Source organism: Eulemur rufifrons, chromosome 8, assembly GCF_041146395.1.
Source record: "Eulemur rufifrons isolate Redbay chromosome 8, OSU_ERuf_1, whole genome shotgun sequence".
NCBI lineage: Eukaryota > Metazoa > Chordata > Mammalia > Primates > Lemuridae > Eulemur > Eulemur rufifrons.
The window spans coordinates 105,548,966-105,569,515 of NC_090990.1; the positions used below are offsets into that span (position 1 = coordinate 105,548,966).

A 20,550-nucleotide genomic window follows, 5' to 3' on the forward strand; every position below is an offset into this window, starting at 1 on the left:
TTTTCTAATGTGTTTAAAGAGCTTTGAAGTCCATCTTCCTGAAGGGGAAAGGCCAGAAGAACCTACTTTACATGAGACACTCAGATGTGTTATTTTCCAACAGGGGGATTATGAATGGATTATTTAGAGACTTGTTCACTATCATGGAGTCAGAAGAAACTAGCAATTCTGCTGGACATCATTCTAGATCCTTGTACAGTGTTCTATAGTGGTTTTATGCATTTGTGTGATGTTTATACATATTGCTCCATAACTAAGCTCAATCTTTTATACCTTTCCTGGTTTGGGGTAGTAGAGAAATTTTACAGCTTACAATAGATGTATCTGGAAGAAGAGTAGAACATGTATGAGAACTTACAAATTAAACCAGCACACTTTATTAAGTACAACTACTCATACTTAAAATTAAGTCAAATGTTTTTTCCTTTATTTTCAAAAGGCTCGTTTTTCTCCATTTCTCTACTATCAAAGTCAAGAACTGCCTAATGGCTCTGTCACGGAGGATCCAGCTCCTAGTCCTGCTTCTCTGGAGGTCTCAAGTCCAGAAACTACAGAAGAAGTAGATCATAAGCCTAAACTCTGCAGGCTGGTTAAAGGTGAAAATGGCTATGGCTTTCACTTAAATGCCATTCAGGGTCTGCCAGGCCCGTTCGTCAAAGAGGTATGGTAATTAGGTTCCAGAAAGCCAATGAACACAGCCACAATTAGGATAGTCTCAGCTGCTCCCACCCACTGATGGCTTAGTTAAAAAGGTTACATTGAGGGTCTCACTTGGGTTCACATAAATGCTGTCATAGTTGCATAGCCTTTGTTAGCTACTAGTACATCATAAACTTAACATCTTTTGCTTCCCAAACATCTGTTCCACCTAATTGTCTCTCTAGACACTTTCAAATTAGTGATTGATGTGACTCTAGTTGACAGTCACTACCAACCTTGACTGGGAGTGACACACATTTACGTCTATGCACTGGGCATAATGCCCCTACCCTGTAGGGACGGACAGTGAGAAGACTATCACTGTAGCTCTCAAGTTGGGAGTGAAGGGGGACCTGTGAAAACTAATGCCGTCAGCCCAGAAGACACACAACATAATATTCGACCACTACTTTTAACACTACTCCTTTGAGTATGGAAGTTGTAGCTTTCATAAGTGGAAAAATAGAATACTTTTCTCAACTTTTGTACCTCAAGGAGAAATGATAACATAGCTAAGAATTCTTAAACTCTTCATGTATACTCTGAAGGAAAGCTAATCTAACATGCCCTTATCTGTGTTTGGAATTAACTCAGAACTTCTGTTCACAGGTACAGAAGGGTGGCCCTGCTGACTTGGCTGAGCTGGAGGATGAGGATATCATCATTGAAGTGAATGGGGTGAATGTGCTGGATGAACCCTATGAGGTGGTGGTGGACAGAATCCAGAGCAGTGGGAAGAAGGTCACACTTCTAGTCTGTGGAAAGAAGGCCTATGATTATTTCCAAGCTAAGAAAATCCCTATTGTTTCCTCCATGGCTGATCCACTGGATGCCCCCCTGGATTCCAAAGAAGAAACAATGGTGGAGTCAGAGGATGACTCATACGTGGCAAAAGATCGAGTGAGTGGTGATACGTTTCTTTTAGTGACCTAACCCACCAGAGTATGGTATAGTCCCTAATAAGTACACTTTATGTCCATGTTTACTACAGATTTTCTATTAAAAAAAACAACCAGATAATGACTGTATAAGGATAACTAACAAATCAAGTTACTGTAGAGGACATGAAGCAGTAATATAAGGACAACAGATTTCTTACTTTCAAGCATGCAGTTGACAGCAATTGTCTAGAGTAGATAAATCAAAAAGTAAAAGAAAGACGTTTAACAAAATTATCATGGGAACTACCAGAAGAACCTGAAGACTATCTAGGTATAAATTCTGGTTCTGTCATTTATTAGCCTTGGGCAAATGGATTTGCTCTGTTCCTCAGTTTCCTCACCTATCAAATGGGGATAACTTGTAGGATTGTTAGCAGGATGATAATAACTAAGACTATTAAAGTGCTTTGAACAGTGCCTGCTTCACGGTGAGCATGTAAGTGAATGGTCATGGTTAGGGGCAGTATTGTTTTAAAATTCTCAGGTATTCCAGCTTTATTACTAGGAAAGATTAAGTATTCTGTAAATACTTAGATAAGTTCCTTGGTGAGTCTGTTTTATATTTGTCTGCTTTATGTAGATGAATTTGAGGTCTACAAGTAAACTGACTTATTCAAGTTCATACAGGAAATTTATGGCAAAGCTAGGACTCTAAAGTTTAATTCAATATTCTTTCCATTAATTTAATTCTGATTGGTGATATATAATTTCTCTCTAGGAAGTCAACTATAATACTATGCTAGTCTTATAAGAAAAAATATACTGACATTAAGAAGTTAATGTGTCAACCAGCAAGTTGGAAACAAAGCCAGGTATAGAATTCAGGTCACCTGGCTTCTAGTGAGTGACTTTACTCTCTGACTTAAGTCATGCAACTCTAGAATAGATCATCCCTTGTTTTCTTTTGCACAGGCCCACAGTACATCTTCACATTCTTCCAATTCTGAAGATACAGAGATGTGATGAGAACAAATAATGGCTTTGGCTGATAGCTGTTTCTGGGTATTTAAACAAGGAAGGGGCTGCCACCTGTTTACTGTCTCTGTTAGAGGAATAACTCCTCTGGAAACCATTTAGCACGTGTGATTCTATTGTCATTTCTTAGGGGTGGGTGGTTATTGTAGATGGCTTATTTATGGTCAATTTAGGAAGAGCTAAGGCAGGAGCCAGATTCTTTTCTTGTGATCTCTTCCAAGGTTCAACTTAACTACATTTCTCTGTATGATGAGGCTCCTTGAGACCAAAGATGATCTGTACATCTGTATATGTGAGAGCTGATAATTAAAGTACCTGAGCAGATGAGACTATTACAATCAGGCTTTTGTAACAATGTTGTGGTTGCTAGAATAAATACCATTAAAAACACCTTTTGAGTATGCTTGATACTTCTCTTGGCTTGGTATAACCTTAATAGTGCTTTTGTTTTGGATAAACATTTTATACTTTAACCTTCATTTGCCTCTAGAATCCCAAAACCCAATAAAATACGGAGTAAGACCTTAGTAATAAAAGGAGACTTCCATGTAATAAAGTTCAGGATTTTCTTAAATTGTATTTCTGAGTATTCTACAAATTTTCCAATATCTTCCTTCTACAGATGAAGAAATTGAGTACCAGGATAAGAAAGTGACGTATTCTACTTAACAGTTATTGTTTTACCCCACAGCATGAGGGGCAGATGGAAAGAGAAAAAAAAAAAAAAAAAAAATGGAGACATCACTACTGAATTGAATATAGGATATTCACTCAAGTTAAAAGGAAATTTTTAAAAAATGACATACCTCAAGCTTCCTGTGGTAGAATCTATTTCAGTTGGATACCATCCCTTTCCCAGAAAACAGATAAGCTCTTGGTTATTTTAATGGGGCAGGGGTTGGGGGGAGGGATGCTAACTCATGTTAGATCTTGCAAGCATAATACCAAGCTATGCCTGATAAAATGAACCCAAGACCAAAGTGTTACAATCTTTGATTTTTTTTTTTTTAATGACAATCTTAAGGGAAAGCCATGACCCTCTCCATGTGAACCTTGACTTAAATAGAAATCCTATGTGTTTGGCCCAGCTACCACGGACATCTCTTGCCCAGAGTTCCAGTGTATTTTTCCCCCCTCATTTCTTGGCTCTTTTTCCCCCTTCCCCCTCCATGAGCTACACCAGCCTCAGATCCACACAGGATGTTTTCTGCTGAGTATTGCCTTGGGTTACTTCTCCCTTTCAATGTTCTAGCTGATGCTCCTCATGATCACAGTATCATCTGAGGAGGAAAGAGTACGCTGGAGGTAAAACATGCTACCACAGCATCTTGTTTCAAAAATATTAGGCCTTGGTCCCCTCCTTCCCCCCAACTCTTATATCCAAATTCTGCCACCACTGGACTCTAACAGTTCATATAATAGGCATGAATTCAAGGTGCCATATGCTTCTCTGGTGCCTGTTTGTGAGCCAAATAGAGGAAAAGTATGCTGGAGAGAGCACTGACCAGGAAGATCACATCAAACCAACGGTGATAGAAGTTGAACTGCAGTTCCCCAAGGACTTCAGTGATTATGGTACGGTATTCTAGAGGCATACTCATTCGGATCAGCAGCACAGAGGAGACAAAGTACATGCCCTATAAGTCAAATCAACCCAGAAGTTACTCTGAATGTAGTGAGCAGCAAGTAAAAAATTGTTAAAATATTTAAAAGTATAAAACATTTCTGGTATTTTCCAGCTGTAAACATAAAGCTAGTTCATTAAACTTACCATTATCTGTGCTAATAGCAGGACAATGACATTGGAAGACTTACTGCTGGAGATGGCATAAAAGAACTGGCAAGAAAGAAGAGAGATGAATTTATGTAGTACTGCGAGATTCTTGTGTCATGAACAATAAGTAACATGGTTAACAATTAAGTCTCTTCCATGCCATAATCCTCTGTAGAACCATTTATATGATTAAGGCTATGAAGAAGAGACTTAAAATAGACTACTGAAAAAGTTTTCCCTCAGGTAGTTGGTGTTACACTATAGCATATAAAAGGATTCCTATTCTATTAAACTTTAGAAACTGATGTATTTGACTTATAATCATTATAAAACACTAAATCAGACTATTTCAGGCCATTCTAAGCATTTGTAATTGTTACGAGCCTCCTGAGCTCTTTCCAAAACTGTCCCTTGACAATTGATCCCTTCTTGTCCCAACCTCTTCTCTTCTTTCTTCAAATAGCTCTTGGATTTCGAAATCCCTCTCTCTTCTAGAGAAAGGACTCACTTTCCACCTCCATGAAGTCTTTCTATGTTGATCAGAAAACAGCTAAATATAGTAGGTTCTCCCTTAATGTTGATAGGTTCTTGGACACCAACACTTTAAGTGAAATAATGTATAAAAAAACCAATTTTTTTCTCATCAATGTTATAATGGCTTAAAGTAGCAGTTTACAAGAACCTACTGATGACATTAAGTGAGGACTTGCTCTGTTCTGTTCCTCTACTTCTATATTTTCTTTACAAATGACTCACAATTCTTCTAATCTCAAATATCTCATTTATTCCATATATCTGCTGAATACCTACTATGTGCCAGTTTGGTGACATATCAGTGAACAGACCCTTATCTTATTCTATTACCTTTGGTGAATGTATTCATCTATGAAGTAAATACATCATCAATTTATGTAGTAGTTTAACTTTTTAAAAGTTCTGTTGTATGTCTTTTAAATACGTGGGACTGTTAAGATCTCCGGAGGCAGAAATCTTAAGTAAAATTATCTCATGGTACCACATTATAATTAAACAAATGATAAACAGTACTTTTTGACACTGTGATACGCTGTACCTTGGTAAGAGTGATTAGCAATCCTCTGATGGATGTGACGATGATTATCCCAACAAGAATGAAGGAAATGTGTTGGGACCAAAACTTCACCTGCCACCGTAACAGGAAGAAAAAAAATAGCTGTTAAGTCTCTGTTCAGAGATGTGAAGGCCAAGATATATCCTGATCACTTATGTGATTGTGCAAAGGAACTTCATTAGTCCCTACCTGATTTTTTTTTTTACAGGAAGGAAAAGCAAGTAAGTGGCAAATAAAACACCTACAGGAAGACTACAGTGTATATCTTAATTAGCAGACTTTTAAATCTTAACACGAGGAAGCAAGTACAGAGAAGTAATAAAAATAACACTAATAAATCAGAAAAAAACACAGCATTGAATAGGTTTTACTGTTGTAAGTGAAAAGCAGGAATTAAAAGAAAATTCAGTTTGATTGCATTATAGTTCTCTTCTGATCATCCAAAATTTCAAGGACTCTTTTTACAATAAAATATATAGACATTCTCAGCTATGTTCTAGGAAATAGCTGAACTTCATTTAACTCACAAGATACCTTTTTCTCCTCCTGCATTGTTTCATAGTGAGAAGCAGTTTTGGGACCTCATGCTTGATCTGAAAAGTGTCTGAGGGGGAGCTGCTGTTACTAACATCTAAAATTTGTTATTTAGAATTACAAAATATGGAGGATATAGGTGAATTATAGATGGAATATATACACAGCGATTAAGGAGCCTCAGAAAGCACAGAAAAGAACATTTCTAAAAATTCAGCCCAGTAAGAAATTTCAGTGAGGAAAACCCATGTGCAGCAATAACAAAGCACACTTATGCAATACTTAAAGATACATGCTCCTGCACATGCAGAGAGGATACGCTATTGACAAAGCATCAAGGAACATGTACTTTGAGCTTTTTCTCAAGGACTGGAGCTCAATTTGCTGTGGTTCATTTTCATTTTACCCAGCTCCCCTTGAGCTTGGAGGCATGCCTGGCTGAAACTGATGGCTGGGGGAAGCATGCGGTCCGTGTCTAGGTTGACAGCATAGTGAAATGGTCTTCGCTGGGACTAAGAATGTGACATTGGTCTTACTACTAAAGTGCTATTCAGCCAGAATCATTGACCATAATATATCTGGAAAATATACTAGTTTATGAATATAGACATTGAACTTAAATTGGGACAAGGGTTGTTTGACAGTAGTATTATGAAACAGGTAGACAGATAATTAAAAAACAACTTTGTACGCGGTGACAGTTACCATCTTTAGCCTAAGGTCTACATTAATTAATTGATAAAGATCATTTCTTACAGCAGAAGTCATTTCAGCTCTAACACAGAACACTAATTAGTAGTTAATTTTTTATCAGGGGAACCAAAGGTGAGTTGTATGTTTAAAGAGCTCATCACATACCACTGACAGAAGTACCTGAATACTCTGGTGGGGAGAAATTGGTAAAGTGGTAGCTGGCTACAGAGAAGCAGAGGAGGAACTGTGGAAATAACCAGCAACTATGACAATAATGAGCACCAGTGTTACTTACGGCTTCATGATAAGAAAGAGAATCCTGGCCTTTTACAAATTTGCCATGTGACTATGTCAAAACATACAGAGGGGAATGGGAAGAACAAAAGAAGTACCTAAGTATGGGAATTAGAATCTTAATTGTAAGTTATAGCAGATAAACCAGAAAGAAACATAATAAACCGGGATCTTAATATAACTCTTACATCAAATTGGATTCCCAGATAATTCACAGTGATCTCAATGCCTCTTGTGACAGGATCAGTTTTCCCAACTCGATCAAAAACAATATTGATGGTTGCCTGCAGAGACATAGACTTTTACGTTAAAGCATCTTAACAATCACTTACTCTTTCAAAGAGCGATTCTGAATAATGAACAAGGCACTACAATATATCTGACAGGTCGATGTTCCTAAAAGTGCAATTCTACTGTCAATCCAAATCATATATAGGAAATCTATTTTGGCTACTCACATACAGCTAAACAAAAGTCCCTATCTACCCCATTTTTCTTTTCTGTAAAGAGTCAAGGGGAATAAAGCTATGGCATATATGCCTTAGTTTATCAGAAGCCAGAAAGGTAACATTCTGGTAGATGAAGTCAGAGTAAGAGAATCAAGGAATTTCAGGGTTATTCTTTGTGGTTATTTTCTGAATGCTCTAAGAGCAAAGACTAAAACAACAAAAAAGGAGTTATAGCTAATAAGCCAACAAAGGAGATCAAATGAAATCATGAAAAATACCCAATTAATCCCAAAGGTGGCAGTTTATAAAAAGGAAAAAGGGAAAAAATAACAGATGGGACAAATGAAAAAAATAGCAACATGGTAGTTTAAAACCCACTCATATCAATAATCATATTAAATATAAATGGTTGAAATCATGGTCAGAAAACTCTGCCACTCTAGTGTGACAGCAGCTACAGATAATACATAAATGAATGGGCGTGGTTATGTTCCAGCAAAACTTTATTTACAAAAGCAGGCAGTGGTTAGGCTTGGACTGTGGGCTATAGATCACTGATCCCTGGTCTAAACATGTCAATGAAATGGCAGAGACTGTCAGATTGAATAAAAAAGCAAGATCCAACTATATATTGCTTACAAGAAACTCACTTTAAATGTAAAGACATAAATAGGGTAAAAGTAAAATGACAGAAAAAGATATTATGCTAACCTAATCAAAAGAAAGCCAGAATGTCTACATTAATACCACTCAAAGTAGATTTCATAGCAAAAAATATTGCCAAGTATTAAAAAGATCATTTCAACAAGGGATATTTTTGAATAAATATTTAGAATGATTCTCAACACATATGTACCTAATAACAGAACTTCAAAATACACGAAGCAAAAACTGATAGAAATAAAAAAAGAAATAGACAAATCCACAATAGTTAGATCCCCTCTCTCAATAACTGATAAAATAAGTAGCCAGAAAATCAGTAAGGATAGAGAAAATTTTAATAATACTATCAGTCAACTGGACCTAATTGATGTTTATAAAACATTCCTGCCAGTAAGAGCAGAATATGCATTCTACTCAAGTACACACAGAACATTTACTATGCTGAGCTCAACTGACCATATTCTAGGAGAGAAAACAAGTCTTGATAAATTTTTAAAAGATTCATATAATATACAATATGTTCTTAAACCACATGAAATTAAATTAGAAAATAATGAGAAAATGATATTTGGAAGATCCCCCAAAATTTTATAACACACTTCTAAATAACCCATGAGTCAAAGAAGAAATCAAAAGGCAAATTAGAAAGTGTTTTAAACTAAATGAAAAATATAATTCATCAAAATTTGTGAGATGTAGTTAAAACAGTACATAGCAAGAAATTTATAGCACTAAAAACCTATATGAGAAAAGAAGGTCTCCAATCAATGATATTAACTTCCACCTTAAGAAATTAGAAAAAGACCCAAAATAAGCAGAAGAAAGGAAATAATAAAGATCAGAGCAGACATAAATGAAATAGAAAGCAGAAAAACAAGAGAGAAAATTAACCCAAAAGCTGATTTTTGAAAAGTTCAATAAAATCAATAAACCTCTACCAGACTGATAAGGAAAAAAAGAGGGAAGACACAAGTTACCAATATCAAGAATGAGAGAGATACCACTTCACACCTTCATGGATGGCTACAATCAAAAAGACAGATAATAACAAGTGTGGCTGAGGATGTGAAGAAACTGGAACTCTCATAAACTGCTGGCAGAAATGTAAATTGGTGCTGCCATTTTAGAAAACAGTCTGGCAGTTCTTCAAAAGGATAAACAGATAGTTAGCATATAATACAGCAATTCTACCCCTAGGTATGTAAGAGAAATGAAAATATATGTGGACATAAAAACTTATACACGAATGTTCACAACAGTATTAATGGCCAAAAAGTGGAAACAACCCAAATGTCCATCAACTAAAGAATGGATAAAAAAAAGTGATATATCCATAAAATGGAATATTATTCAGCCATAAAAAGTAATGAAGTATTGATAAACATTATAACAGATGAACTTTAAAAACATTATGCTAAATCAAAGAAGCCAATCACAAAAGAATATTAATTATATGATTCCATTTGCATGAAATGTCCAGAACAGGGAAATCTATAGAGACAGAAAGTAGATTAGTGGTTGCCAGGGGCTACGGAGTGAGAACTGGAGGGGAATGGAGAGTGACTACTAATGAGTATGGGATTTCTTTTTGGCTTGATAAAAATGTTCAAAATTTGATTGTGGTGATAGTTGCACAACTCTGTGAATACACTAAACTGCTGAATTGTACACTAAATGAGTAAACTGTATGTGAATCAAATCCCAATAAAGCTGTTATATGAAAAAAGGAATGAGAGGTAACTTTTCTACCACTTCTATAGGTATTAAAAGGATAAGGAAATATTATAAGCAATTTTATGCCAATAAATTTGACAACTTCAATAAAAATGGACAAGTTCCTTGAGGGACCCAAACTTCAAGAGTTCACTCAAGAAGAAATAGATAACTGGAGTAAACCCTGTATCTTTAAAGAAACTGAATTTGTAGTTAAAAAAAATCTTCCTGCAAAGAGAACTCCAGAAAACCACAATCTGATATCCTCATAAATATAGATAGAAAAATTCTTTTTTTTTTTTTTTTTTTTGTTGTTGAGACAGAGTCTCACTTTGTTGCCCAGGCTAGAGTGAGTGCCGTGGCGTCAGCTTAGCTCACAGCAACCTCAGACTCCTCGGCTTAAGCGATCCTACTGCCTCAGCCTCCCGAGTAGCTGGGACTACAGGCATGCGCCACTATGCCCGGCTAATTTTTTCTATATAGATTTTTAGTTGTCCATATAATGTCTTTCTATTTTTAGTAGAGACGGGGTCTCGCTCTTGCTCAGGCTGGTCTCGAACTCCTGACCTCGAGCAATCCACCCGCCTCGGCCTCCCAGAGTGCTAGGATTACAGGCGTGAGCCACCGCGCCCGGCCGATAGAAAAATTCTTAACAAAATGTTAGCATATTGAATCCAACAAAATATAAAAAGGATAATTCACCATAACTAAGTAAGGTTCATTCTAGGAGGAATACAAAGTTGGTTTAATATTTAAAAAATTAATGAATATAATCCATTATAATAGCAGACTAAAAAGAAAAATCACATGATCATCTCAATAGATGCAGGAAAAGCATCTGACAAAACCCAATACCTTCTCATGATTAACAATACTCAATAAACTATGATTAGAATGGAACTTCCTCAACTTGATAAATGGCATCTAGGAAAATACAGGAGCTAATAACATCATACTTAATGGTGAAAAACTAGATGGTTTCTCCCTAAGATTGGGACTAAGGTTAGGAATGACTACTCTTACCATTTCTACTCAACTTTGTACAGAAGGTTTTGGTCAGTTCAATAAGACTGGAGGAAGAGAAGGAGGAGGAGAAAAGAAGAGAAGAAGAAAGAAGGAAGGAAGGAAGGGGAAAGGAACAATCTAATTAAAAAATTGGGGCTGGGTATGGTGGCTCACGCCTGTAATCCTAGCATTCTGGGAGGCCGAGACGGGAGGATTGCTTGAGGTCAGCAGTTCGAGACCAGCCTGAGCAAGAGTGAGAACCCATTTCTACTAAAAAGAATAGAAAGAAATTAGCCCGACAACTAAAAATATATATAGAAAAAATTAGCCAGGCATGGCGGTGCATGCCTGTGGTCCTAGCTACTTGAGAGGCTGAGGCAGGAGGATTGCTTGAGCCCAGGAGTTTGAGATTGCTGGGAGCTAGGCTGACGCCACGGCACTCTACCCTAGGCAACAGAGCAAGACTCAATCTCAAAAAAAAAAAAAAAAAAAAAAAAAAAATTGGTAAAAGATTTGAGTAGATACTTCACCAAAAAGGATATACTGATGGCAAATAAACACATGAAAAGATGCTCAACATCATTAGACATTAGACAAATATAAATTAAAACCACAATTAAATACCACCTCATATCTGTTAGAATGTCTGAAATGAGTAAGACTGACCATATGGAGTGTTGGTGAGGACATGGAACGACTGAAACTCATACACTGCAAGTGGGAACATAAATGGTACCGATCTCTTTAGAAAAGAGTTCGGCTGTTTCTTTAAAAGTTAAACATATACCTGCCATATGATCCAGACATTCCACTCTTAAGTACTTATCCAAGAGAAAAGAGAACATATGTCCATACATAGACTTATACACAAATGTTCACAGCAGCTTTATTTGTAATACTTCAAACTGGAAACAACCTAGTATCTATCAGCAGGTGAATGTATTATTTCAACAAATTGTGGTATATCCAAACAATGGTTACTACTCAGCAATAAAAAGGAATAAACTACTGATACACACAATAACACAGTCAAAACTTAAAATAATCATGCTGAGTAAAATACGCCAGACAGAAAAAGGATACATACTGCAGGATTCCATTTGCATAAAATTCTTAGAAAACACAAACTAATATATAATGACTGAAAGCAGATTGGTAGATGCCTGGGGACTAGGGCTGTGGAGGAGGCATTACAAAGGGGCAGGAGGAAATTTTTGGAGATGATTGATAGATATGTTGTCTATCTTGACCGTGGTGACGGTTGTTACACAGGTATATACATATGTCAACACTTACCAAATTGTACACTTAAAATATGTGCAGTTTATTGTATGTCAGTTATACACCAATAACGCTTGTTAAAAAATGATGTTCCCCTAACAGCTGCATTTCAGGAAAAAACCTTTTAGCTGACTGAATGCACTAACTTCGTCTATCCTCTCTCACTGAATAAATCAAGATTTTAAAATGTTACCTGGGTGGTACTGACATCAATTTATTATAACATTAGGTCCATTAAATCCAAAATCTCTCATTCATCTACACTGATCAAAATTAACTAACAAGCTGACAAAGCTCCTCTTTGTGCAAACACAGCCCTAGTAGGAAAGTCATCAAACCAGAAAGTCAAATCAGCCTTTTCTGTAATCACACCGAGATCTATTAATACCTACAGATGAGTCAGAAGTAAAGACAAATACTGCATATAAAGTGCAATAAAGAAAAAAATATTAAGGAAAGCCACAAAAGAATAAGAGCTATGAGCACAGAAGATGAATTTATCTATGGAAATACATTCTATAATTTACTTTGGACTTTATTTTCTAAATATGTACATTATTAAAAAGGACAAGTAGCTTCTCTTTTGAGCTGAAGGTAGGCATTGAGGTTACACACAGTTATGTACCCAAGGGTAATATAGAAAGCAGAGTATAAAATAAGAAACTTTCAAATTCAATGCATATATTTCATAAACTAAGGCCTTATTAATGATTTCTGACAGAAGAAAAATGCAACCTACCTTTTCTAGGTTATCTAAAAAGGAGAGGGGAAAAAGAACGAGGCTCAAAGATGTGAAAGATCACACTCTCTGATGACTCAATCAAATTTGGAATTTAGTTCAATGTATCAATCAAATCTGCTCTTATCTCCCTGTTATTACCAGGGAAAAACACCTAAAAAATACCTGATGGTTAAAAATAATATACTTACCATGAATATTTTCCAAACACAGTAAATGGAGAAAAAGTAACCCAGAAAATTAAAATATTTCCCCTTGAAAGTTTTGGAGTATTCTATTCTCTCCTGGGGGAAAATAAACACAAAACAAGTTCATCGCAGAAAAATATAAATTTATATTGAATACAAGTATTCCTCTATGAATTATTATTCAGGCTCGGTCAAAAAACCACATGTGGTAACAATATTAAACTATTATAATAGTACTAGTAGTGGCCAACATTTACTGAATGCTTACTTTAAGCCAGAAACTAGCATAAACATCTTACATGCATTATCTACTTTGACTTTCATAATAACTCCTATGAGACATGATCCATTATCTTAATTTTACAGATGAGAAAATTGAGGTTTAGAGAGGTTAAATAACTCGCCCAGGTCACACAGCTGGTGAGTAGGATTGGGTCTGTTTCCTAAGCCTATGTTAACCTCTATCCTATATGATCAACCCTGTGAAGTAGGCTCAGGTCTTCCTGTTTCCAAGGCCTATGTTAACTTCTATGCTATATGGCTACCCCTGTGAAGCTAGCCTCAAAAGGAATTAAAATAGTTTGTGACTTTCACTAAAAGCTTTTGCATATTTAAATTATATTGCATTTTAGGTGTACTTAGGAAAGTTACTTCTTGCAGTTAGGATACTTACTGATCTGGATCCTTTAAAATAGGGCTAGACCATGGCATACAGGCATCTACTGCTCTTATAGTATCACTAACTTGCAAGGGAATAAAAAGGAATGAGAGGCGCTACCATCTTTATCCCAGGTCAGGAGCAAGTGGTGTGTGCCCTCTTCCTAGGTGTTGAAAAGCCTCTTCTGACTATCCCATCAATTTCTATTATTGAGACTGTTCTATTAAGCATTTTGCTAGAGATAGGAGCAATTTCATGAAGAGTACAGACCCTTCATCCCTAATGTTCCATGGCTGATATTGAAGCTGATATATTCTCTTGCTTTGCCACAGAGAATACTAAAAAGTCATTTAGTCTTGTTCTCTCTTTAATCATATTGGTAAAAACCACACTTTAGTTTCCTTGCTCTGTACCTTGGTAGCATATAGATCAGCTGTTTCCAGGAAAAGCTGCCTGCTTAATTCTTCCAAAGCATCCACTTCCTGTTGAATAAGAGTAAGATCTGGCACAAAATGGGCATTAAGGTTTAAATCACATAGAAACTTAAAGAAATGGCAATGAAGAAAAGCACATGTCTCTGGTTTCTCCTATAGTGGATTCCAGGAACTGCCTGTATTTTCAATTTTCTGTTTCACAGCCAGCAGTGCAACTTCAGAGCAATTTTCCCAACCTCTGACATAGATGTGTAAAAGCTTCACTATCAAGAGCATCACCATCAAACATCTATCACTGTTTCTCCCAAGTTAAAGGGCTCAAACAGATGGTGTCATTTGTTTTTTGCTTTATCTAGTTATGTTAAGTTAAATGTAACCTTCAAGATCACAAATGGTTACATAACAATAACACCTATACTAAAGCATGGCTTTCTCCTACATTATCTGAATAAACACAATATTAGAAAAGGGAACTAATATTTACTGAGTTCTAATATAGGCTGGGATTTATAGACATCACCTTCTTTAGCTCTTTACGACATTATCTTCTTTTATTCTCACAAAAATCCCATGAGATAGGCGTTACTATCCATTTTGCAGATAAGGAAAGTGAAGCTCAGAGCGTAAACTTGCTCAAAGTCACACAGCCAATAGGTGTGGATGCAAAGCCAGATCTGCCTTACTCCAAGGCCTGCTCTTTCCACTATACTATCCTATTTTCCAAGAACTCGATCAGGCTCCCATTTAGGAAACAGGGGCTCAGAGAGGTTAAATAATCCTGATGTATTTGTTGACTTATCACCAAAATAGCTCCAAAACCTACATTATTGGCTTTTATGGACTTTTAAGTAATAAAAATAGTAAAGATAGGCCCTTCTAAAATAGAAGCATTGACTTTAATTCAAATCCTCCCTCCTCTCTGTGATCATTTCCTTCCTCAACAGTGGCTCCTATGTGCATGGTTCAGGCCACCAAATAATACGGTTTAACTAGTTACATGTTTGTCTCCCTGAGGAGAGAGGCTATGCTCTATTCACCATTTTATCCCTTCGTGCTCAGCTTAGAAATAGGAGATGTGAAATACATGTTTCTTGATTAAATAAATCTAAATTAATCCTTTTTCTTTCTCTTCCATAATCATCCTCCCTTTTCTTTGATCTTATTCTGGCCTGCATTTGACACTAGAAGGATGTAAGTCATAATTTATAGCAAGAATAGACTGCATCCTTCTCCTCCAATTGAAGCAAAAGGGAATTTGTACTTCCCTGGGCCAGAGAAGGAAACAGGATTTGCCATCTCATGCTTAATCCTCCAAAATTTTGACCTAATAGCCTGGGAGCCACATAGAGATTTGGTTACATAATTTGGGAATTAGTTCAACACCATAACTATTTGGGCCAAGAACAATCTATTAACCTAGTCTCTTTGGTTCTTTCAACCAGAAAGTCACTCGAGAAGTAAAGCTACTTAAAATTTGTCTAGGAATACTAATTACTTTAGAAATGGGCTTTACCATCCGATATACAAGCCATCCATTTTAGAGAGCCATTACGCTTTGTGGTGATTTTTCAGAGTTGAGAAATATAATAGTGTAGTGGAAAGAACTATGAAAAAGAGACCACAGTTCTGTTCCTAGCTTTGCCACAAACCACTGTGTGACCTAACTTCTCTGGGTCTATTTTCTCATCTGTAAAATGGAAAGACTGACTTTTTAGGACCCCTTCAGCTCAAAGACAATGATTTTATGATCTTATATGGGTGTTGGAAAGATGCCTCTTGTATGCATTGTATTTTCTAACCCAGTGGACTCTGATGCAGTCAGGTACCTTAGAAGGGACTATCCCAATACTACTTTTTTCTTCTGCCCTTGGTCCAGACAAAAAGAATCAAGCAGAAGGACAAAGGATACTTTCACTTCCTGGTGCTGAAGTAGTGACGCTTTTTATCATTCCCCAGAATCCTGATGGTTTATTATGCACCTCCCCCTTCTGGAACATAGTTCTTCGTGCCATTGCCATCCTGAAATGAAAGAAAATATAAAATCTCAGCAAGGAGGCATGGACCCTTAAAGTCCAGTCTCATCTACTTTCCAGTCTCACAACTGCCTCTCTCATTTGCTGAGATGCTCGGGAAAGGATGCTGATTCTGGGGTCCCGCTTTTTTACTACTTAAAACTGAAGAGAAATTATGCGGAAGCAATGTGGCCTAGGCGAAGAAGCACAGAATTTGGACTAGACAATAAATCTGAGGATTAACTCTGCCACTTAGAAGCTGGGAGACCTTAGAGTTTTCATTTCCTCCTCTCTTGATAGATGTGAAGATGAATGAAATAATCTATAAGAACTTATGTTTTGGCCGGGCGCGGTGGCTCACGCCTGTAATCCTAGCACTCTGGGAGGCCGAGGCGGGTGGATCGCTCGAGGTCAGGAGTTCGAGACCAGCCTGAGCAAGAGTGAGACCCCGTCTCTACTAAAATTAGAAAGAAATTATATGGACAACTAAAATATATATATATATACAAAAAATTAGCCGGGCATGGTGGCGCATGCCTGTAGTCCCAGCTACTCGGGAGGCTGAGGCAGTAGGATCGCTTAAGCCCAGGAGTTTGAGGTTGCTGTGAGCTAGACTGACGCCACGGCACTCACTCTAGCCCGGGCAACAGAGTGAGACTCTGTCTCAAAAAAAAAAAAAAAAAAAAAAAGAACTTATGTTTTCAACTACAAAGCACTGTACAAATGTTAATAATTATTACAGTTACCGTTTAAGCATAAAATAAAATAGCTAACATACTTAGTTAGCAGACCAGGTATAAAGTAGGAACTCAATAACTGTTTTCTGCCTTCTTTTTCAAAAGCAGACAAAAAGGAAAAAAAAAAAAACAGCAAAATCACATAAACCAGACCTTTCTAAAAATTAGTCTCCCTTTAAGTCTAATCCCCTCACCCACTGAAATCTGTCCTACTACTAAATAAATCAACAAGAAACCAATCATTCGTTTTTCTCGTCCTCTCAGTCTGTAGAGGACTAGCACAGCGGTAGCTGCTGGCATATTCTAGCCCATCACAAAGGTATTAAGAACAGGATCCTTGTGAGGTTAAAAAATAAAAGCATTTGTACATAAATGATTACTTGAAGGGTATAATGGGCCAAGGCCAGCAGGCCTAAAATGAACCAGAATGAGTCTAATAAAAATAGAGTAGCAGGACTAAAGAAAAATTTAACTGAAGATGGATATTTTTTGGGTGATAAGAGATAAAAATGATGAGGAGGAAGCAGCAGCATTGGTATGTATGGCTGGGACCAATACAAATGGTACCAATGGTACCAAATTCCAAATGGTATTTCTGTGGGTTAAATTCTTTAAGCCATTAGCAAAAATGGTATTAACAAGAAAGAATGTTAGGTATGTCAGCCATGTTGTTTTAACTGTTTCTTCCTCAAAATGACCTTCACCTGGATGCTGAGTGAAAGAAACACAGTTTCAAGTTCTAGCTCTTTCTGCCTTTCTTCTAACTATACATCAACTATAACTCTGCATTTTGGGAAGATACAATAAACAACCAAGAAGAGGCTCAGTCCTAGGAAGACTCTGACTTGGCGAGATTTAGTAATTCTTGGGTTTTCTATCTTCACAGTTGAGAAAGCTAGAACATGTATATGAAGAAGGAAGGGGTTCCATTCCATTATTAAAACAGTGTACTTCAGTTTACCATGATGGATTAAAGGAGAGGCAGATGGGAGAGAGGGAGCACAGAGCCCATTTCTGCTGTCCTTATTTCCACTGTCTACACTATGACAAACATTAATGATTGACTGTGGAGTGGAACTGGTTGAATATGTAAAGGTAACTGACAATGTGTACTGTGGTCTCATAACAGGCAGACAAGTATAATCGCTAGAAGAACAAAAGTTGGCTGCACATAGATGAGCATGGATTTGTTTTAAACAATTTGCTTTCACTTTCAATTTTATCAAGAATTTATTAATTCTAAACCAATTTTGCTCTTATCAAATAAGTTACAGATGAAAAAGAAATAGTCACATATTTAAGAAGAAAAGGTAACAATATCAAACTTTCTGAGATGTGGTGCAAAGGAATAAAAAACCCAACAATACGAGGTACTATAAAACAAGATTACCTTCATCTTCAACTTTTCTTCACCATCATCACCACGACCACAGTGATCATCATCATTATTGCCTCTTTATAACAAGGGTAGCTCATAACAAGAAATTATCTATTTATTATCAGCTGGAAGTCATTTAAAAATTCAGAATATGGAAAAACATACACTTGGCTAAGGTTTGGTGGTAGTGTACAAGAGAAGCTGAAAAATGTCTACTATGATTTAAATATATCATTCTACTGTTTTCCGTTCTCTGTTGCTTCTGGTGGGAAGTCAGCCATTCCTTTTCTTTTTTTTCTTTCTTTTTTTTTTTTTTTTGAGACAGAGTCTCACTCTGTTGCCCAGGCTAGAGTGAGTGCCGTGGCGTCAGCCTAGCTCACAGCAACCTCAAACTCCTGGGCTCAAGTGATCCTCCTGTCTCAGCCTCCCGAGTAGCTGGGACTACAGGCATGCGCCACCATGCCCGGCTAATTTTTTCTATATATATTTTTAGCTGTCCATATAATTTCTTTCTATTTTTAGTAGAGATGGGGTCTCGCTCTTGCTCAGGCTGGTCTCGAACTCCTGAGCTCAAATGATCCGCCCACCTCGGCCTCCCAGAGTGCTAGGATTACAGGCGTGAGCCACCGCCCCCGGCCCTTTTCTTTTTTAATTAAACTTTTAATTTTGAGATAATTGTAAATTCATATGCAGTCTTAAGAAAAAATACAGAGATTCCATGTACCCTTTACCCAGATTTCCCCAATGGAAACATCTTGCAAAACTACAGTACAACCAGGATATTGACATTGATAGACTCATTATACAGGACATTTCCACCACTACAAACATCCTTCATGCTGCCCCCGTATAGTCTTCTTCCTTCCCACCCCCAACTCCTCCTTAACCCTTAGCAATCACTAATCTGTTGTCTATTTCTATAATTTTGCCATTTCAAAAATGTGTACATAGCTAGAAACGGTATGCATCCTCTGGGAAATGGCTTTTTCACTCAGCATAATTTTCTGGATATTCATCCAGGTTGTTGTGTACATCAATAGTTTGTTCATTTTTATTGCTAAGTAGTCTGTACCACAGTTTGTTTAACCATTCACCCATTGAAGAACATCTGGGTTCTTTCCAGTTTTTGGCTACTATGAATAAAGCCGCTATAAACACTTGTGAACAGGTTTTTATGGGAACGTAAATCTCCATTTCTCTGGATAAATGCCCAGGAGTGCAATTGTTAAGGGGTGTTAATTGCATGTTCAGTTTCTTAAGAAATAGCTAAACTGTGTTCCAGAGTTACTGCACCATTCTATATTCCCACAGCAACATATGAGTAATCCAATTTCTCTGCATCCTTACTAGTGTTTGGCAGTCACTAATTTTATTTTAGCCATTCCGATAGGTGTGTAGTGGTGTCTCACTGTGGTTTTAATTGCATGTCCCTAATGACTAATAATGTTTAACATTTTTTCATGTGCTTATGTCATCTGTATATCTTCTGCAATAAAATGTCTGTTCATGGTTTTTGCCCATTTTCTAATTCACTGTTTTTTTCCTAAATATAAGCTTTCAAAGTTTTTTATTCTAGATACTAGTCCTGTCTCAGATATGTGGTTTGTAAATATTTTCTCTCAGTCTATAGCTTGTCTTTTCATCCTTTTAACAGGGTCTTTCACAGAGCAAAGTTTTTTTTTTTTTTTTTTTTTGAGACAGAGTCTCACTCTGTTGCCCGGGCTAGAGTGAGTGCCGTGGTGTCAGCCTAGCTCACAGCAACCTCACACTCCTGGGCTTAAGTGATCCTACTGCCTCAGCCTCCCAAGTAGCTGGGACTACAGGCATGCGCCACCATGCCCGGCTAATTTTTTCTATATATATTTTTACTTGGCCAGATAATTTCTTTCTATTTTTAGTAGAGACGAGGTCTCGCTCTTGCTCAGGCTGGTCTCGAACTCCTGACCTCGAGCGATCCACCCGCCTCGGCCTCCCAGAGTGCTAGGATTACAGGCGTGAGCCACCGCGCCCGGCCCGCAGAGCAAAGTTTTTAATTTTGATGAAACCCAATTTATCAATTTTTCCTTTTATGGATTATACTTTTGGTGTCAAGTCTAAGAACTTATTGCCTAGCCCCTATATCCCAAAGATTTTCTATGTATTTTTTATAAAAGTTTTATAGTTTTACATTTAAGTCCATTATCTGTTTTGAGTTAATTTTTATATAAGGAATGAGACTTAGATTCAGATTTTTTTTTTTTTTTTGCCTATGATGTCTAATTGCTCCAGCACCATTTGGTGAAAAGTCTATCTT

At 36.9% G+C, this 20,550-nt stretch overlaps 2 protein-coding genes across 4 annotated transcripts in view; one reads left to right on the plus strand and one right to left on the minus strand.

Annotated features, from left to right (window-relative positions):
• PDZK1 (PDZ domain containing 1) overlaps positions 1 to 3,015 on the plus strand; it is a 29,733-nt gene extending 26,718 nt beyond the window's left edge. The window contains exons 7-9 of the mRNA XM_069480728.1: positions 440 to 661; positions 1,309 to 1,599; positions 2,553 to 3,015. Coding sequence (XP_069336829.1) covers positions 440 to 661; positions 1,309 to 1,599; positions 2,553 to 2,603 — 564 coding nt within the window. The 3' untranslated portion in view covers positions 2,604 to 3,015. The remainder of the gene's footprint in view (positions 1 to 439; positions 662 to 1,308; positions 1,600 to 2,552) is intronic.
• A 345-nt stretch (positions 3,016 to 3,360) lies between these two features.
• The window catches only part of LOC138390066 (Golgi pH regulator), a 46,105-nt gene continuing 28,915 nt past the window's right edge, over positions 3,361 to 20,550 (minus strand). For 2 of the 3 annotated variants that reach the window (XM_069478885.1, XM_069478887.1), the window contains exons 8-14: positions 16,040 to 16,149; positions 14,110 to 14,198; positions 13,042 to 13,134; positions 7,189 to 7,284; positions 5,462 to 5,551; positions 4,387 to 4,452; positions 3,361 to 4,252 (exon numbers count right to left, since the gene is read on the minus strand). In XM_069478885.1, the coding sequence (XP_069334986.1) occupies positions 4,046 to 4,252; positions 4,387 to 4,452; positions 5,462 to 5,551; positions 7,189 to 7,284; positions 13,042 to 13,134; positions 14,110 to 14,198; positions 16,040 to 16,149 (751 nt within the window). In that variant the 3' untranslated portion in view covers positions 3,361 to 4,045. The remainder of the gene's footprint in view (positions 4,253 to 4,386; positions 4,453 to 5,461; positions 5,552 to 7,188; positions 7,285 to 13,041; positions 13,135 to 14,109; positions 14,199 to 16,039; positions 16,150 to 20,550) is intronic. The other variant, XM_069478886.1, reaches the window with a different exon arrangement.